The sequence below is a fragment of the Stenella coeruleoalba genome (assembly GCF_951394435.1).
Source record: "Stenella coeruleoalba genome assembly, chromosome: 17".
Lineage (NCBI taxonomy): Eukaryota > Metazoa > Chordata > Mammalia > Artiodactyla > Delphinidae > Stenella > Stenella coeruleoalba.
Window position 1 is genome coordinate 66,243,945 of NC_137163.1, and position 17,427 is coordinate 66,261,371.

The 17,427-nt window shown below is 42.1% G+C and overlaps 1 protein-coding gene across 2 annotated transcripts in view; it reads left to right on the plus strand.

Annotated features, from left to right (window-relative positions):
* Positions 1-5,954, plus strand: part of SLCO5A1 (solute carrier organic anion transporter family member 5A1) — a 121,513-nt gene extending 115,559 nt beyond the window's left edge. For both annotated transcript variants that reach the window (XM_079901826.1, XM_079901827.1), the window contains 2 exons: positions 76-140; positions 3,451-5,954. In XM_079901826.1, coding sequence (XP_079757952.1) covers positions 76-140; positions 3,451-3,908 — 523 coding nt within the window. In that variant the 3' untranslated portion in view covers positions 3,909-5,954. The remainder of the gene's footprint in view (positions 1-75; positions 141-3,450) is intronic.
* Positions 5,955-17,427: the final 11,473 nt, after the last annotated feature.

A 17,427-nucleotide genomic window follows, 5' to 3' on the forward strand; every position in this document is an offset into this window, starting at 1 on the left:
TAAGCAAGCTTGATTTGACATTCATTTTCCTCAGACCATTATTCTAAAACATTTCTTTCTTTACCTTCTTCGTAGGTCCGTAGAAGATGAAGAGAGACCTTTTGCCCTGGGAATGCAGTTTGTTTTATTGCGAACACTTGGTATGTTCCTGTATTTCCAAGAGTGCCTCTCTGTTCCTCTTTGTAGATGGCAAATTTCCACTGTCCTTTAAAAATGGCAAGTCATTTGTTACCATTCATAGTAGCTAGGATTTCACAGGTTAGTGGCGAGGCACAACTTCCTCATTTCCTGACTTGGACTAAAAGCTGACCAATTCTGTCACTGATGAAAGAAAACAAAACTGACTTTAGATCCGTTTCTCTTTCACTGTGAACGTAAACTTGGGCTAAATTCCCCAGAGTTTTGTAGAGTAAGAAATCTTGAACCAAGAAATTGTTACGGGCTTATGATCCTGTTTTTTTGGTCCCTTTTGTGCCTTTGTTACATGAAAGTGATGGGAATTGGTGTTCATTTTTTTGTGTGTGTGAAAACTTCAATTCCTTACTTCTTTCCAGTCATTTTATTGGGCTGGGTAAAGAGTATACCAATCAAGTTTCCTGAGGAAAAGAGATTAAAAATTCTACAAAAAAAAAAGAAAGTTTTCCAAACTGATACATAAGGACTAGGTTTTGCTTATTAACAAAAGAACCTCGTTAGCGCTATGTCAATGGGGTAGGTCCCAGAGTTTATTTGGACATGAAGAATAGCCTTCTGATTTTTACAAACACTGTATCACTTGTGATGTCTTGGGACAGTGACTGGGAAACAGCGTGTGAAGTGGCCCATTCCCTTGATGGATTTCAATGTATTTTTATATGACTTCCTCATCGTCAGGCATATTTTTTCTATCTTAAGTGGCAGCCTGTCATCTTCTTCAGCTGTTATTTTCCCCAGTAATCAGTATCATTGTCCACAGCACAAAAAATTACTTCTTTGATTCAAGCTGCTCATTTCAATCTTGAAGGATGAAACATTTTAAACCCTTAAAAATCATCTGGCCCTTGACAACATGAATGTGCTCTGAAATTCTCATTTTGTCTCATGTTGTGCTCGACGGCCCAGACTTAGAGTGAGGACTTGTCAGTGCATCAAAGACTTCTGGTTGCTTTGAATTAGGTGACTTATTTTTTGTTTTTAAATATCAGATTTTAATTTTACTTATTTTGCGGAGGGGGCACCGTGCCACACGGCTTCTGGTATCTTAGTTCCCCGACCAGGGATTGAACCCCCGCCATGGCATTGAAAGCACCAAGTCCTAACCACTGGACCGCCAGAGAACTCCCTGGCCGGCTTAATTTTTTGGTAACATGAAAGCACCGTTTTCCAAAGAACGCTGGTTCAAGGAACGACTGACATTCTTTGATTAGTTAAGAAGTTTGCCTTATACTTCTCACTGAAAACAAAAAAGTTATTTTCAAAGAAGGAAATTTGTTTAGCAAAGGGGTAGTTGAATAAGAAAAGAAAAAAGTAGTTCCTCCTTTTTGCTTGGCCTGTCTCTGATGCCAGGGGCTTGGGTGATTTCATAGGGATGTGGAATAAGTCAAGAGATGCACACCACAGCGTAAGGAATTAGTGGAGGGAGAACAAACATATCAGGCATTTATTATTTAATTCAACCTTACCTTAAGTTCCACTGATTATGAAAAAGTATAGTTAGGCCAACCAGCCACTTTCCATTTCCCCAAGTGCCAAAGCAAACAGAGAGTTTCAGGTATTTCAATGATGTTAAATTTTTGAAAAGTGAAACATAGTTGATGTGCAATATTATGTTAGTTTCCAGTGTACTACATAACAATTTGACATTTGCAAACGTTACGACATGATCACGATGATAAGTCCAGTAACCATCTATCCCCATACAACATTATTACAATATTATTGACCGTAGTCCTTATGCTGTGTATTACGTCCCTGTGACTTATTTATGATTTGAGTTTTGTACCTCTTAATCCACTTCATCTATTTTGCCCAGCCCAATAATGTTACATTTCAGTGGTAGTGACCATATCTCCTTTTAAATGAATACGGTGTATTTAAAAAGGTATCACTTGGGGGACTTCCCTGGCATTCCAGTGGTTAAGACTCCATGCTGCCAATGCAGAGGGGACGGGTTCGATTCCTGGTCAGGGAATTAAGATCCCACATGCCGTGTGGTGCAGCCAAAAGATAAAAATGCACCACTCGCAGCCTCCTGGGCTATTAACCCACCTGTCCTCTCTCCCTTCTTCCCCTCCTCCATCCCTTCCTCCCTTCTCTCTTTTCTTCTTCCTTTCCTTCCATTCATCACTTCCTTTTATAAACTCTTATTGAGGATCCATGGGCTGTCCTGATAGGTCCTTGGGATGCGAAGAATAAAAGGCATGGTCCCCGCCATCGAGGAGCCTATGGGTGACAGACTTACAAATAGTTTAAATACTGGGTGATAGTGGACAAAATGGAGGTGTACACAAAATGCAATGGTAATATGGTAGCATCTGAATGAGTCAGGAATTTAAAGGGGGAGTAGATATTTGCAAGGTGAACAAGTTGGGAATGGGGACACATTTCAGCAAAGGGGGTAGCATGTAATGAAGGAGGTCTACTTGGGTAGACATTTTTCCTTATGGGAGTAAAGAAATGTCTACATCGTAGCCCAAACAATGAAGCTGCTACTCCTCACAGGTGCTGCATAAGCTGTGAAGATGAATATTATGCCTTATTTATTTCCATACTCCAGGAGCCATTTGATGTGGTTTCCGACTTACAGGGCACAGTGCTTGCCTGATACTCTTCCTGCATCCAAGGCTAGAACCCAACCCACAAGATCTAAGTGTACTGAATGTTTGTGGATCATAAAGGGTTCTAATATGGCCAGTTGTGTATTTCATAACAAAATCGGATTTTTTAAGTTGAAAAGGATTCCCTAATTGCATTTCTTTTTTTTCTCGGCTGGGCAGAGAGGCTGTGGGATCTTAGGTCCCACACCAGGGATTGAACCCTGGGGCTACGGCAGTGAAAGCACCGAGTCCTAACCACTGGAACGCCAGGGAGCTCCCATCCCTCGTTGCATTTTTATCAATAGAAATTTTTATGTCTAAAGATGTGTTCATGCTTTTTAGACATTTTATATCATAATATGTCAACTGTAATAAATAATAATAAATTTTAAAATAAAATGCCTAAAAACCAAAACACATTCTGACTGAGTTGCAAACTAGAATATTTAAAGTATTTACAATTTAGTGAGCATTTCTATGATAAGAATATTATGACAAGATGTGGTACATATTTACAAAAAATCAAGTAACACGAGAAAACCACTCCCTTCAACTGGTTTTTAGAGCTAACAAACATCCTGTTAATTTACAGATCTGTTTCCTCTTATAAGATGTGCTAACTATTTTCCTTTTTCTTTTTCTCCGACAACTCTAGCATACATTCCTACTCCAATTTACTTCGGAGCAGTTATTGACACCACCTGCATGCTGTGGCAACAGGAGTGTGGTGTGCAGGGCTCTTGCTGGGAGTACAATGTCACATCATTTCGTTTTGTCTATTTTGGTTTGGCAGCTGGCCTCAAACTTGTTGGCTTCATTTTTATTTTTTTGGCCTGGTACTCCATTAAATACAAGGAGGAAGAGCTACAGAGGCAGAGGTGGAGGGAATTCCCACTGAGCACTGTGAGTGAGACGGTGGGCCACACCGACAGTGCCGATAAGTCTGTCCGGACTAGATCCTGCCCAGCTTTCAGCACCCAGGGAGAATTCCACGAAGAGACTGGTCTGCAAAAAGGGATCCAGTACACAGCACAGACCTATCCGGGGCCCTTCCTAGAAGCAATAAGTTCCTCCCCAGACCAGGGGCTGGAAGAAAGCCCTGCTGCCATGTAGCCTCCCTTCTGAAGCTTGAAAATGGAAGACTTTTGTTGGTTGAGTTGAATATGGTGACTCGAGAAACACCCGTGCCTTCTTTTCTTTCTTTCTTTTTTTAACCTCTAAAGACACAATCCTCAAACCAACAAAACTCAGTATACACAGCCACTGTTGATTGAGGGCTGGATACCTCAACAAGACTGAGCCTTTCCCCCCCTTCTCTCCAAGAAGAAGGAGTTTAGATAGATTTGTTACCATTTCTGAGTTAATTTTGACGCTAATGCTCCAATATGGTATAAGGCTGGGTGCACGACTAACAGAATCATGGGAAGTGTGATGGCGGTGCCTATCATTAGCGTGCGCTCTGAACAAGGGTGAGCTTGACGATGATTTTGCGTTGACAACGCAAAGGGTTTAGATGTGAACATCTACTGTGAGTCCTGCTACAAAGCACAAATGAATTTGCCTCAACTATGCAATTTGATTGGGAAACTGTAAGTGCAGCCTGTTACTTTCGGTGTCAGAGACTAAAGGAGATACGGTTCTGAAATTAGGAAGCGAAACTTTCCCTAAAGTACTGCTAATAGCATTGTAAGCCATAGCAGAGCTAAAAATCAGGTAGAACTTTTCAGATGCTTCAAAGGAACCTTAAGCGTAGCGTGAAAAAGGGAACAGCTACTTCGTTTCATAAGACACCTTCTCTTTTAGTCTATCTGCCCCACCGTAAAGGAGTTAAAGAAGCTGCTGAATCATGAACCGGAGAGCTTGAATATCAACTTCAGGATTCTTTCATAAGGGGTTTTAACACTCGTGTGCTAAACAATATGGCTAGAAACTGTCATTTGAGATGCATAATAAGGAAAGAAACTGATGGCTTTCTCATCCAAAGAAAATTGCTGCAGAAATTCTTTTAGTTTTTTGGTTTTTTTTTTTTTTTAGTATAAATTTATTTATATTTTCGGCTGCATTGGGTCTTCGTTGCTGCACGCGGGCTCTCTCTAGTTGGCAATGAGCGGGGGCTACTCTTGGTTGCGGTGTGCGGGCTTCTCACTGCGGTGGCTTCTCTTGTTGAGGAGCATGGGCTCTAGGCGCACGGGCTTCAGTAGTTGTGGCTCACAGGCTCAGTAGTTGTGGCTCGCGGGCTCTAGAGCGCAGGCTCAGTAGTTGTGGCGCACGGGCTTAGTTGCTCCGCGGCATGTGGGATCTTCCCAGACCAGGGCTCCTGTGTCCCCTGCATTGGCAGGCGGATTCTCAACCACTGTGCCACCAGGGAAGCCCTCTTTTAGCTTTTAAGGGCCCACATAAAGGTTGTTGAGGATTGTAACCTTGACACTCAAAATAGTTGGAAAAAGAAATCCCACAGAAGAAGATTGAGTCTCACCTGACCATTTTAGTTATATACCTGGAAGCACTAGCCCATGTGTAGCTTTCTTTTTTATGTGCAGAAAATTGCTGCAGTCACTCTGAAATGATGTCGTTTAATCAGGAAGATCACCTTGAACACAGGAGGAGGGAGATCTGTGAGCTGGATTTAGGTTATGATCCCAAGTAATGGTTAAAAATTATGTAAAATAAACTGGTCTGTCGTACTGAATCCTACCTTATCTGAATCATTTTATACCTCCATTTAATTCCTTTCTACTGTAACCTTCTTGAAGTGACTCTGAGAGAGGATTTTTCTGTTCCCAAATGCCCTTGGTGTTCAACATCCATCATCCTTTTCAGTATCTCCCAGCACATCACTTTGATTGAGATGCCACACAGAATGTTTTCTATATGGTCCTTCAGGTAGATGCCTCCTGACGGCACTGTGGACTGATAGCAAGTTAACTCATGGAATCTGGCTGCTCAGAAAAAGAATCATGACAACTCAGACTTAGGAGGGACTATCACGTACAAATATCAATACGATTGTGGACCGTGTCTGCCAATGAGCCTGTGCTTCTGTAAGACTAATTTGGGAAATGGTTTCCTTGGCAGATTTATAGTCTTCCACAGAAGGGATGAGACTGACCCATGATTCTGGCTTTTTGCCCTCCATCCATGGCTGCATAGGTGGAGTTGTGTGAATATTCCTGGGTTCAAGGTTGTCTCCTTCTCTACCTAGGAATGTCATGGGTCAAATGGTTCTCTTGGTTGCATGCAGTTTATGGAGAGGGTTCTCATTGTTAGACTAAATAATGTCCACAAGGGGTGGAGTCAGTGGTCCCAGGTGACAAGGACTTCCCTCGGGGCAGACTTGTTCGGCTAAGTCACGAGGAGCATCGTTGCCTGTAATTACACTGTGTCTGTCAAACTGGTCAACTTGGTGTAGTTTGAAGGTCTTCAGAGAATTTTGCTGATGTCTTCTTGTCTACTCTGGGGGCTTAGTGATCCTCTTTACCCTTTGTGGGAGATCTTTTTTTTTTTTCTTTTTGCGGTATGTGGGCCTCCCACTGCTGTGGCCTCCCCCGTTGCGGAGCACAGGCTCCGGACGCGCAGGCCCAGCGGCCATGGCTCACGGGCCCAGCCGCTCCGCGGCATGCGGGATCCTCCCGGACCGGGGCACGAACCCACGTCCCCTGCACTGGCAGGCGGACTCTCAACCACTGCGCCACCAGGGAAGCCCTGTGGGAGATCTTTAATCCTTTAGAAGAGAAAGTTTCCTTTTGTGTTGGAGCTAAAGATATGTAGATTGGGAATAGGTGTTTTCTTAATTGTCCTCTGATGGTTAAGAAACTGCACTGAGAGAATTTTAGTGGGATTGGCACTTTTTTTTTTTTTTTTTGTAACTAAGATTGTGTGTTCCAACACTCTCAGAATTTCTCTCTTCTTAGTAGCACATTTTGAAAAGGAGCTCCTCTTAGAAATCTACGACCTGAAACGATGGACTCATCAGGTATAATTAGAGACCCCCCCTCCCCCTTCTCTACCATGAACAGTCATCCAGTTCAGCCATCGCTGACCGAGCACCATTTCCCTATCAGGCACCATTTTACCCAATTACCACCTGCCAATCTATGAAATCCTTTGGGTTGATTAGGCCATGATTCAAAGAAATTGGCCTGAACTGTACACCACAATGTTAATATTGTACTTCCTCAAGTATCTGGTACTTATAAATAGCAGGTATATCATTACTGTGTTGTTGGTGAATGTAGAATAAGTGGTAAAAATCTTGGGGGACTGACATTTTGGAATATGTACCAAATAAGAGCTGTCCCCAAAATGCTTTGCGTTCTGGTGGCATCATTGGACTATTACATAGTCAGCTGAAGTGACTACTTGATAGATGACACCATTTAATTGTATATATATATGAGGTCCTTATGTGCTTGATAATAAATTGGTCGTGTTACTTTAGAGTCACCACTCCTGTTAAAAGTTTAATTGCCACTCTCCGTTAGCTTAGGCTTCTATTTACTTATTTTTTTGGAAAGGTCACCTTCTTCTTTTAAAAACTCTATAGATGAATGTATTATTTGACTTTAATACGCAAATATAATATCCTGAGTCTAGCCTATTAATTTAAAAACCCCAGGGGGTGGAGTGGACGGTTAGTACACATTATTCTGGTTATCTTCTGTAGCTTGAAATCCATATCCTTTGTAGGTGGATGTAACTCTTGAAAACAGTCAAAAGTCATTCAGAACTAGGGTAGGGGAAAGAAAGGAGCAGCAGAGAGGAAACAAATTAGCATCTGTTGAATGTTGACTATTGGCAGAGTGTTTTTGTCAAGCGCTTAATATACATCATGCATTTAAATCCTCTTAATAACTTTGCAAGATAACTATTTTTATTGTTTTTCTTTTTTTAAAACAGATCATGAAAACTGAGGCTCAGAGAGTTAGTGTGATTTGTTTAGGATTGTACATAGTGGCCAAGTCAGGGTTCAGACACATGTTTCTCTATTGTGCACTTCTTACACTACATAATGCCGGACAGTAGTTTTGGTTAACATAGGTAAGATGTGACTATAAGATAGTGAGGTGAAGCATTTCATTTTTTGATGTGTTACTGTTTCTGAAGAGTAATTATTATTTCCTTGTGTAAAACAAAAAAAAATCTGTAGGAAACATCAAAATTTAATGTTTTGATTTTCAAGGTAAATTTACATTTATTTACCGAAGTCTTATATTCACAATTGTTCGTGCTAACATACCTCAAGTATTTATTTAGAGTTCCTATTTAATATAGAACAAATCCAATTTTAATGTTAACATTTAGTCTCAGTAGAGTTTCTGAAATGAATCTTAATGAGGAAAGGTAGTTCAGATTTGTTGAATCTGAGTTTGGGGGATTTCAAGTGTATGCTTTTTCCGCCCCCCCTCTTTCAGAATGTTAACATTTATATTAGTTTTTTTAAGTGACTATAGCTTTTAAGTTTCTTAATAAAAGTTTTAAATGGACACATACAGAGTGTTGCATGTTCAGTGAACAGATAAGTGTTGTATGTTATAAACCAAACCACAATCCCATTGTTCCTGACTGGTACCATTAGTAGCTGCAGGAAAAAACAGGAATCTGTGCCTAGAAATGTCAGCTTACCTGCAGAAGGTAATGGCAGCCCTACCTTTTTACCAACCACCAAGACACTTCTCCCTTAGTCTGCATTTCCAGCTTGCATTGTTTGGTGGACTTGGAGCCTGTTTCTTTTTGGAGCCTGTTTTGTATCAACTACAAGTGCACCAAAGGGAAGAGAAGCTTCATAGTTTGAATGGACCTGAAGCATTTGCAGAGATTCTGTAGTTGTGCCCGGGAGCAGCAGGAGAGGCCAAGCCTGGAGTGGTAGCCAGTTATACTCTGTGACGTCGTGTGCACTTCAAACATCCTAAGTGGCACAGAAATATGAACGTAACTATTGATATATAGGTGCATACTGAGTAGTCTAAGTAGCAGATAGATATCAAAATACTGCATAATTCCAGAATTGCCTAGACTGCAGTTTTGCTAATTCTGTTAATACAGACTGGTAGATATCCTTTACACACACATATTGGCATTTCCTCTTTCACGGAACGGAAGGGAGTGCCATGGCTGGTAAGGCGAAGTTCGTGGCCTCGCGCACTTTATCTTTTCTGTCTTCTCTCCTTTCCTTACCTTCCAGGATGCTGCTGGGATCTGTCCCAGACTTCTTGCCACATAGGAGTCAGATCTGTGTATGTTTGAAGAGGTTATTTTAAGCACTTCGTTTTTACTCAGCCCTAGGAAGGGTCAGATATGACGAAAACCCTCCCTGGGTATTTGCTTTTGCAACATTAAAAAATAAATGCCTCGGTGCTAAAAGTATTTGACGATGCATGCTCACCGCAACAATGCACCACTGAATTCACAATATTTCACTGATAAGGGGCGGCATGTGCTTTGCTTTTGGAAATCTGAAGAACTACTCAGAAAACAAGCGCTTATTACTCTCCTTACTACAGTTAATCCATGAACTTTACACTGCAAAAATGGAGTGTAAGGGTGAATACTTTTCTACGGAAAACTCAGCGCTTTTGATATTTATTTAAGCAAGAATAATCAGATGCTACAAAGAATTTCAGAGAGAGGGGAAAATATATTTCAGATAATCTTTTCCTATTTCTTCTCCAAAAAAACCTTACGCCCATGTAAGGTGTTTTTAATATTGAGGTTTTGAAGGTGTTGTCTTTTGCTGGTATACTGTTACATAGTAAAATTGAAGGAGAAGATATTATTGAAAACTAAAGTAATTGCAGGGACATTTTAAACCAAAGGGGTGAGCAAAACAAGTTTAAAGTTTGTATGTAGAAATGAAAACTAAGGATAATTGGTAAGGTATTATAGTGGGCATTTTTCTTAAAATACATACCTCTACCCCAAATATTAATTTAGAAACATGAAACAGGCAGGTCAGCCTCTAACTCTTTAGTTAAAGGAAATGTAATACTGTGTCAAATAAACTGGCATTAGGATCCTAGTGGAGTGTGTGTTCAGCGTGTGTGTTTTTGTGTGTAGGGCTGTGCTTGTGATGAAAGGCTGTTTTGAGTTGTTGCGTAAAGGAGTTTGATTTTGTGATTTTTAAAATGAATATTTATTTGGAGACCTCTTAGGGTAATGAGAAAGTTGTATAATTCCTGTGTTTAATGAAATCTATTGTCCATGTACTAATAAACCTTGGTTTATAACATCTTGAATACTTGATCATTGAGAGTTCAGAAAAAAAGTAAAAAAAAAAGAATAAAGTGTGTTGGATTGAAATTAGTTTGTCTCTTAGGATTTTTGTTGTTTGAAGAGATGAAGAAGTAATGATGTGAGTGTTTTCTCCCACTATAAAGACACAGGGGTTTACTGGGATTAAATGGGCCTCAGCTTACTCTGGAAAATGGCAGTCATGCACTCCTTATGTAACTGATAACTGCCTTGAAGCCAAGTGTCCCACGTGGGATAAGACTATAGTTTCAGAAGTCTGCAGTAGCACATTTTCCATTGAGTTAGCAAAGAGAATAATAATATCTCACCACTTACCTATGTAAATTCAAACAGAATATGGGGTTACAGAACTATATGCCTTGAATATGGTTCGTGTTAGTCAGGATAGGCTAAGTTATGCTTAAATAACATGCCAACCCCCAAATCTCAGTGGCCTCATAGCACAAAAGTTTATTTCCCATTTATGGGACATTTCTGTGTGGGTCTGTTCCACAGAGTCCCTCAGGGACCCAGACTGACGAGACTTCCCCATCTTGGAAGTTGCCCCATGCAGGGTTGGTTTTGGTTGCTGAGGCAAAGAGCCCAGGGAAAAGCAAAAGTCCTTTTCTCTTTCTCAGCCCGGAAGTGACACATGTCAAATCGCATTAGTCTGAACTAGTGCCATGTTCCTGCCTAACTGCTGGGATCCTGGGAGTGTCGGGGAGCAGATGGTGGGCATTTGATGGGTATTCTTCTTTGCCACGCTGTTGATCGTGATAAGTTAAGGATAAAATTAGTAACCCAAGGGAAAGTCTCAAGCCTAAAAAAGAATGATCTCCAAAGGAGTGAATATCAAAACTTGATCAACAAAGCAGTTAAAGGCTCCCTTTCCCCAGTCTCTACTGAATAGCAAGCTAGTCATTGCTCAAGGGGCCCAGGAGCTGGCCTGTGACTGGAGGAAGAACTTGTGGTCAGACCCCGACCAAGGAGAAAAAGCGCTGGATTTTGAGGTCTTGTCTGACGGCCAGCAGAGTTTTCTAAGTACACTGGCATCTAAAACTTTTGAGTGAGAGGCGGAAGGAGCTGAAGGAGCCATGGAAATAACAGCATGACTCATGGACTGAAGTGCAAAGTGGTTATATTTAGAACCAGCTTCGAGCACTCTATAGGCGGAAAGCAGGGCGATTGATTTCCATTTCTCACTCCATCACTCCCTTGCACACCTAAACCAAAAGGTCACAGTGGCCCGAGATACATGGATTAATTGGAGGGAGTGTGCGCTTCTGTGCTGACTTCTGGGTAAAGCTTTCTTTTCCTCCGTGGCTTCGTGCATGTAACAAGGGAGCCGTTTATGTAAAAAGCAGATAGTAATCCCTGCCCAAGTCTACCATCTTCTCTTCAGTTATGTGTGCAATTTAAGCCGAAGGATTCTCTTGAATCTCTTCCGTATCGCACACTTTCAAGGAAGAGGCAGAGCCTTTCTGGAATTTGTGCCATTTGAAATGGACACATGAGAAAACGGTTTCTCTTTAAGAAAGGAAGAGAGCAGAAAGGTTATGAAGGTGGCCACTCATCTTCCCTGCTTTAGCCCCAGCCTTGGTAAAACCTCAGCAATTTTAAGAGCTGTTAAAAAACATCCAGTGCCTTTCTTCTTTTTAAAGTTGTCAGCGAGGCGGAGATGGCCTCTGTTGCTTCAGTGTAGGGGAGCCAGAAAACATTTTTAATTGCACGGAGTCATTGGAAATCAAGGAGATCAATATTCGGTGCTCACTCTTGAATTTAAACGTCAAAGTTTGATGCGATTCCAACTCATAATACCAATATAAATCAGTGGAAAGCTAAACTGTTCTTTGGCTCGCTGGAATGGCTAAGATCCTAGGCACTGAAGAAAGCGCGAAAACTTGCCACGGATCAAGTTCTAGATGTTTTCTTGTCGAAATGATAGTGCTGCTACTTTAGAAAGCAATGTAAATGGCAGCTTTGCCAAGGGCCCAGGTCCTGGCGCCCAGCAAAGAGGTCTTTAGTTGCACTAGAGTGACACCTAATGGTCATTATGGAAAACACAGGCTGTAATCTCGGCCCTTTCAGCTCCTGGGTTTGATTGAGGAGCTCCTAGTGACCGGATACATAGCAGGGTTGTACGGTGGATGACATCTCCTCTTTGGATGAAACCTTTTAGTGGTTGTGTCCACTCTAGCTCTGGGTCACCTGTGCTGTTGAGGCTAGGAGGTGAGGTAACGTGGGGGAAGAGGTTTGCGGCGGGGAGGATGCAGATTCTGGAGTCCTGGGATGCCCACCTGTGCGGGGGGCTAGAAACTCAGAGCAGAAGGTAGATACCTTCACTCACCACTTCCTTTTGCCAGCAGAAAAGTGAAGCGACGCTGAGCGCAAAAAACCCTCAACATTTGTCGTTTCCTTGTCCCCCAACCTTCTGCAGTGCTTTCCCTAACACCAGGGAGCAGGGACACCCTAGTCCCAGCAGGAGCAGTCTAATTTTTGAAAGTCATTCTCTCTGCTTACTTCGTACAGCAACAGGCGCACTATCAGCCCAAAGTATTAGGCTGGGGACGTCCCCAAAGTCCACCACACAACTTAGAGGAAGGTGAGTTGTCTAGACCAGCATGAATTACTGTTCTACTGTCCACATTAGGTAAGTTTCTTGGTCAGAAATGGGGGAAGGAGCCTATATGGGAAAAGAATCTAAAAAAGAGTGGATACATGTATAAGCGTAACTGATTCACTGTACCACTGAAACTAACACAACACTGCAAATCAACTATACTCCAGTAAAATTTATTAAAGGGACTTCCCTGGTGGTGCAGTGGTTAAGAATCCGCCTGCCAATGCAGGGGACTCGGGTTCGAGCCCTGGTCCGGGAAGATCCCACGTGCCGCGGAGCAACTAAGCCCGTGTGCCACAGCTACTGAGTCTGCGCTCTAGAGCCCACACGCCGCAACTACTGAGCCCGTGCGCCATAACTACTGAAGCCCGCGCGCCTAGAGCCTGTGCTCTGCAACAAGAGAAGCCACCGCAATGAGAAGCCCGCGCACCGCAGTGAAGAGTAGCCCCCGCTTGCCGCAACTAGAGAAAGCCCGCGCGCAGCAACGAAGACCCAATGCAACCAAAAATAAATAAATAAAATAAATAATTTTATCTTAAAAAATTTATTAAAAGTTGAAAAATTTATTAAAAAAAGAAATGTGGGAAAGAGCAAGGTATAAATGTAGCCAATTCTTCTCACTCCCTTGGCCCCAGACTTGGTACAACAGCAGTGTTTTCTTACCTGGGGGAAAGTGTAAAATGCACAAGATATTATGTCCAGGAAAGTTTACATGGAAGGAAAAGGTAAAATTTGAAAAGGCAGGGGAATGAAAGATGGATGAGATTAAGGTGGAGAATGGGGTTATGGCCCAGGAAGGTAGATGAAAAGTTAGAGAAACATTTAGACCTGGGAAGGTGCTACTTATCCGGGGGAAGCTGGTAGTGAGAGGTTGGTGGAGAGCGGAACAAGTGGGTGGATGGAAGGAGGAAGCTTCTGGAGGGGACAAAAATCACTGGAGATTTCTGAGCAGAAGGCTAAGATCTGAGCCATGGCAGTGAGTATGGATGTGTTAGAGACGGAGGGGCAGGAGGTGGGAAAGGGGCTTAGGCAGCTCTTACAGCTTTTGCTGCAGCCTCTATAGGAAGTCACAGAGGCCTGATACACACTAGGGTAGAAAGGAGGGAGGGAGTGAGGGAGGGAGGCATGGGGTTAAACAGAAAGAAAAGTGGCGAAGAAGTAGGGAAGGGAGGGGAAACAGGGAAGCAGGGAGGGGGAGAGGAGGAAAGACAGGGAAGAGGCTTTTTCTAACATTACCCACCCTGCCCCTTCAAGGGAGGGCACAAACCCAAAGAAGAATTCCTGCCAGAACAGGTCGCTGTTGTTAATATAAGGGAAAGGAACACTGAAAGCCACTTTTGTGAAGATGATAAAATACCGGAGGATTTGAAGATTAGAAAATTCAACCCTGTGTGTTAACTTTGTAACATTTACAAACAATTTTTAAAATAATTTTTTATTTTTGTAAAAAAATAATTTTTTTATTCTAAGAAAAAATAAATTTTTCATTTGAGTTGATTAAAAACAAGAAAAAAGGAAGTCATGAGGCCTTAATGAACCAGGGTGGTGGACCATACTGAGGTATTAACTTCCTTAGGTATTTTAATTATCCATCAAAAATCTTTCTTTTCTATTAAATTTTGAAAATCTCAAGCAGAACTGGACTAATTTAGGGGAATTGAGGACCTTCTTATATCTGAGATCAAATCAGCTCTAAAGCAAATCCTAGAAAAGAAGCATTTAAAAATCTTTTTTAGAAGGTCAACATGTGTAGGTATGTCTGGCTTGGGGTGGGAGTGTGAAAGTGTGAAGTATTCATTCCTTCTCTCTTAACCAAAATTCCCTGCAGATGCTACCATCACAAGAATTTTTTTGGTGGTGGTATCTTAGTTCCCCAACCAGGGATTGAATCTGAGCCACAGCAGTGAGAGCATTGAGTCCTAACCACTGGACTGCCAGGGAATTTCCAGGATTGTTTTTAAAAAAGAAGGCTGGGAGGAGCCTCAGAGATGATCTCATTTGCATATGGCAAATAGGTTTTGTCTTGCATGCCAACGCCAGTTCAGCAGTGTTGATAGTAGCTGGCTGCATTGAGGATTCTAAGGATACAAATGCTCTGGCTTAATGGAGAATTGTCCCGAAGAATTAGCACTGTCTTCCCTGGGCACATTTTGGGAAAAGCAGCACATATGCTATGCATTTGCCATCCTTGATTCAAACCTCTTATTTTATAGTCAAAGAAGCTGTGTTTGAGAGGTTATGTAACTTTTCCAAGCTCACACAGATAGGAAAAAGTAGAGTGTGCAGTGAAGTTAGTCTTGTCTAATTTCATGTCCGTTGTTCTTTCCACTATTTGTTACCAAATGCGGTCCCACTGTGGCCTCTCTTTTCACTAATTTGGGGTGTGTGTGTGTGTGCGTGCACACGTGCGCCCATGGGTCTTGGAATGGAGAAAGTGGAGAGGACTGGCCCTCACTTCTGCTAAATCTCTTTCTCTTCTAAATCTGTGGGGAATGCACAGATGGGAATCAGCTCTGCCCTTCTGGGCATCAGCTTCCTCAGGGATCAAATGAGACCCAGTGGCCAGCCAATCTCTAAGGGCCCTTCGAGATCTGAAATAGTCTCTCTCGTACCCTTTACACAGAGTAGCTACTCCAGGAATAGTTATTCAGCTACGATGGAATTCCCTCCAGGATAGCAGCATTTGGCCTATTCACATTTTATAGGAAAGGAACAAGGAGGGAGGCGCACTGATGTGTCTTCGGACAACACTATTATCTGGGATTCTGCTCTCGATGAAACTGTGGTGTTATGGACTGAACTGTGTCCCCTCAAAATTCATATATTGAAGCCCTAATCCCCTGTGTGACTACATCTGGAGAGAGGACCTTTAAAGAGGTAAAGTTAAACGAGGTCCTAAGGGTAGAGCCCTGATCCGACCTATATGACTAGTGTTTTTATCAGAAGAGACCCCCAAGATGGGTATGCACAGAGAAAAAGGCCATGTGAGGACACAGGAGAAAGTGGCCCTCTGCCGGCCAAGGAGAGAGGCGTCTCGAGAAACCAAACCTGCTGAGAGCTTGGCCTTGGACTTCTGGCCTCCAGAACTGTGAGAAAATAAATTTCTGTTGTTTAAGCCACCCAGCCTGTGGTATTCTGTTATGGCAGCCCTACCAAACTAATACAGATGGTTTCCTTAATTATCCAAGGATGGAACTGGCGATCCCAAAGTCCTTTGCTTTTTTTCTTTATTATTAACCTTCTGAGCTCTGGACGTTTCACAGACTGTTAGCGTCTCTATCTGAAGGGGACAAAGCTCCTCAGGCGATCTGGAGCAGAAGGAAGTGCATGGAATTTGTCAATCAGAACACTTGAGGTTTTGGAAGGTGGTGAGGTCTCCACCAAAATTCATGGTCCCCAAAGAACCCAAACTTCCTTCGGAGGGGGCTGGGGGGGGTCCTGTCCTCTTGCTTTTGAAAAACTACATTTTTGCTGCCCAGGACTGGCGACATGATTTGCAGGTTCAGTGAAAAATGGAAACATGGAGTCCCTTGTTCGAAAACGATGGAGTATTTCAAGACGGCAGCGGTAGAGAAATTAACCCAGCGCTGGCCCTGTGCCAGCTGCCCACATGCCTGCCCGGGAAGCGGCCCTCAGGTTGCCTCTGCCACATACCACCGGACAGCAATGAGGCAAATCCATGTGGAAATCATTAATCTGAGAGTGTTCTATAACACACTGACTTTGGATCAATTTTACAAGTAAGGCTAATGTTTAATCACGTATTGGTACATTGAGATCAGGACTCCAGTTTACTTGCAAGGAATGAGTATACCAAAAAACTGGGTTGGGGGCTTCCCTGGTGGCGCAGTGGTTGAGAGTCCGCCTGCTGATGCAGGGGACACGGGTTCGTGCCCCGGTCCGGGGAGATCCCACATGCCGCGGAGCGGCTGGGCCCGTGAGCCATGGCCACTGAGCCTGCGCGTCCGGAGCCTGTGCCCCGCAACGGGAGAGGCTACAACAGTGAGAGGCCCGTGTAACGCAAAAAAAAAAAAAAAAACTTGGTTAAGTTCATTTCGCTGAAACAGGTAAAGTTTAAACACCTTTTATTTCAAGAAATAGTGCTTCTAGACTTTCCTGAAGCCAGAATTGTTCTATAAAAGTATCACAGAATATTACACAAGATTAAAAAACACAGTATGCTTCCTAATAACTTGAAACCTTTTTACAAAGCACATCATTCATGACCATAAATATGTTTCATCTGTCATTCAGCCGGTGACACACACATCTGATAAAGAGCTAGTTAATTTTAACATATGTACAGAGTCTATGATAAAGAATTAAAGTTATCAAAAGATTCAACTATAACATATTAAATTTCTTTAAAAGAGTTCACCTTAAACACGTAAAGGAAACATAATTTACCTATGCATTTGAATCATCTAAAAATAAAACAAAAATTACTGTTAAGCTAAAAAAAAAAACTTCTTGGGAAGTTGGCTAGGATACTGGTAACTTTCAATGAGGTAATAATCGTTTTGCTGGTATTTAAACATCTAATACATGACAACAATATTTTCAAGAACACAGAATTTCAAAAGCAGTTTTGAATTATGCTTTAAAAAAATCAGAACCTAGTGAAGGCCTCAACAATAATCATACAACACATACGGTGCATTTAAATTATGAAACATTCATGAGTTTGTTTTACTGAAAGAGTTCCTTATATAAATTCATAACTAGATATATTTTCTTAACACTTAAGCTTATCAGCCAAGTCAAGAAAACAAAACAAAGATGAAA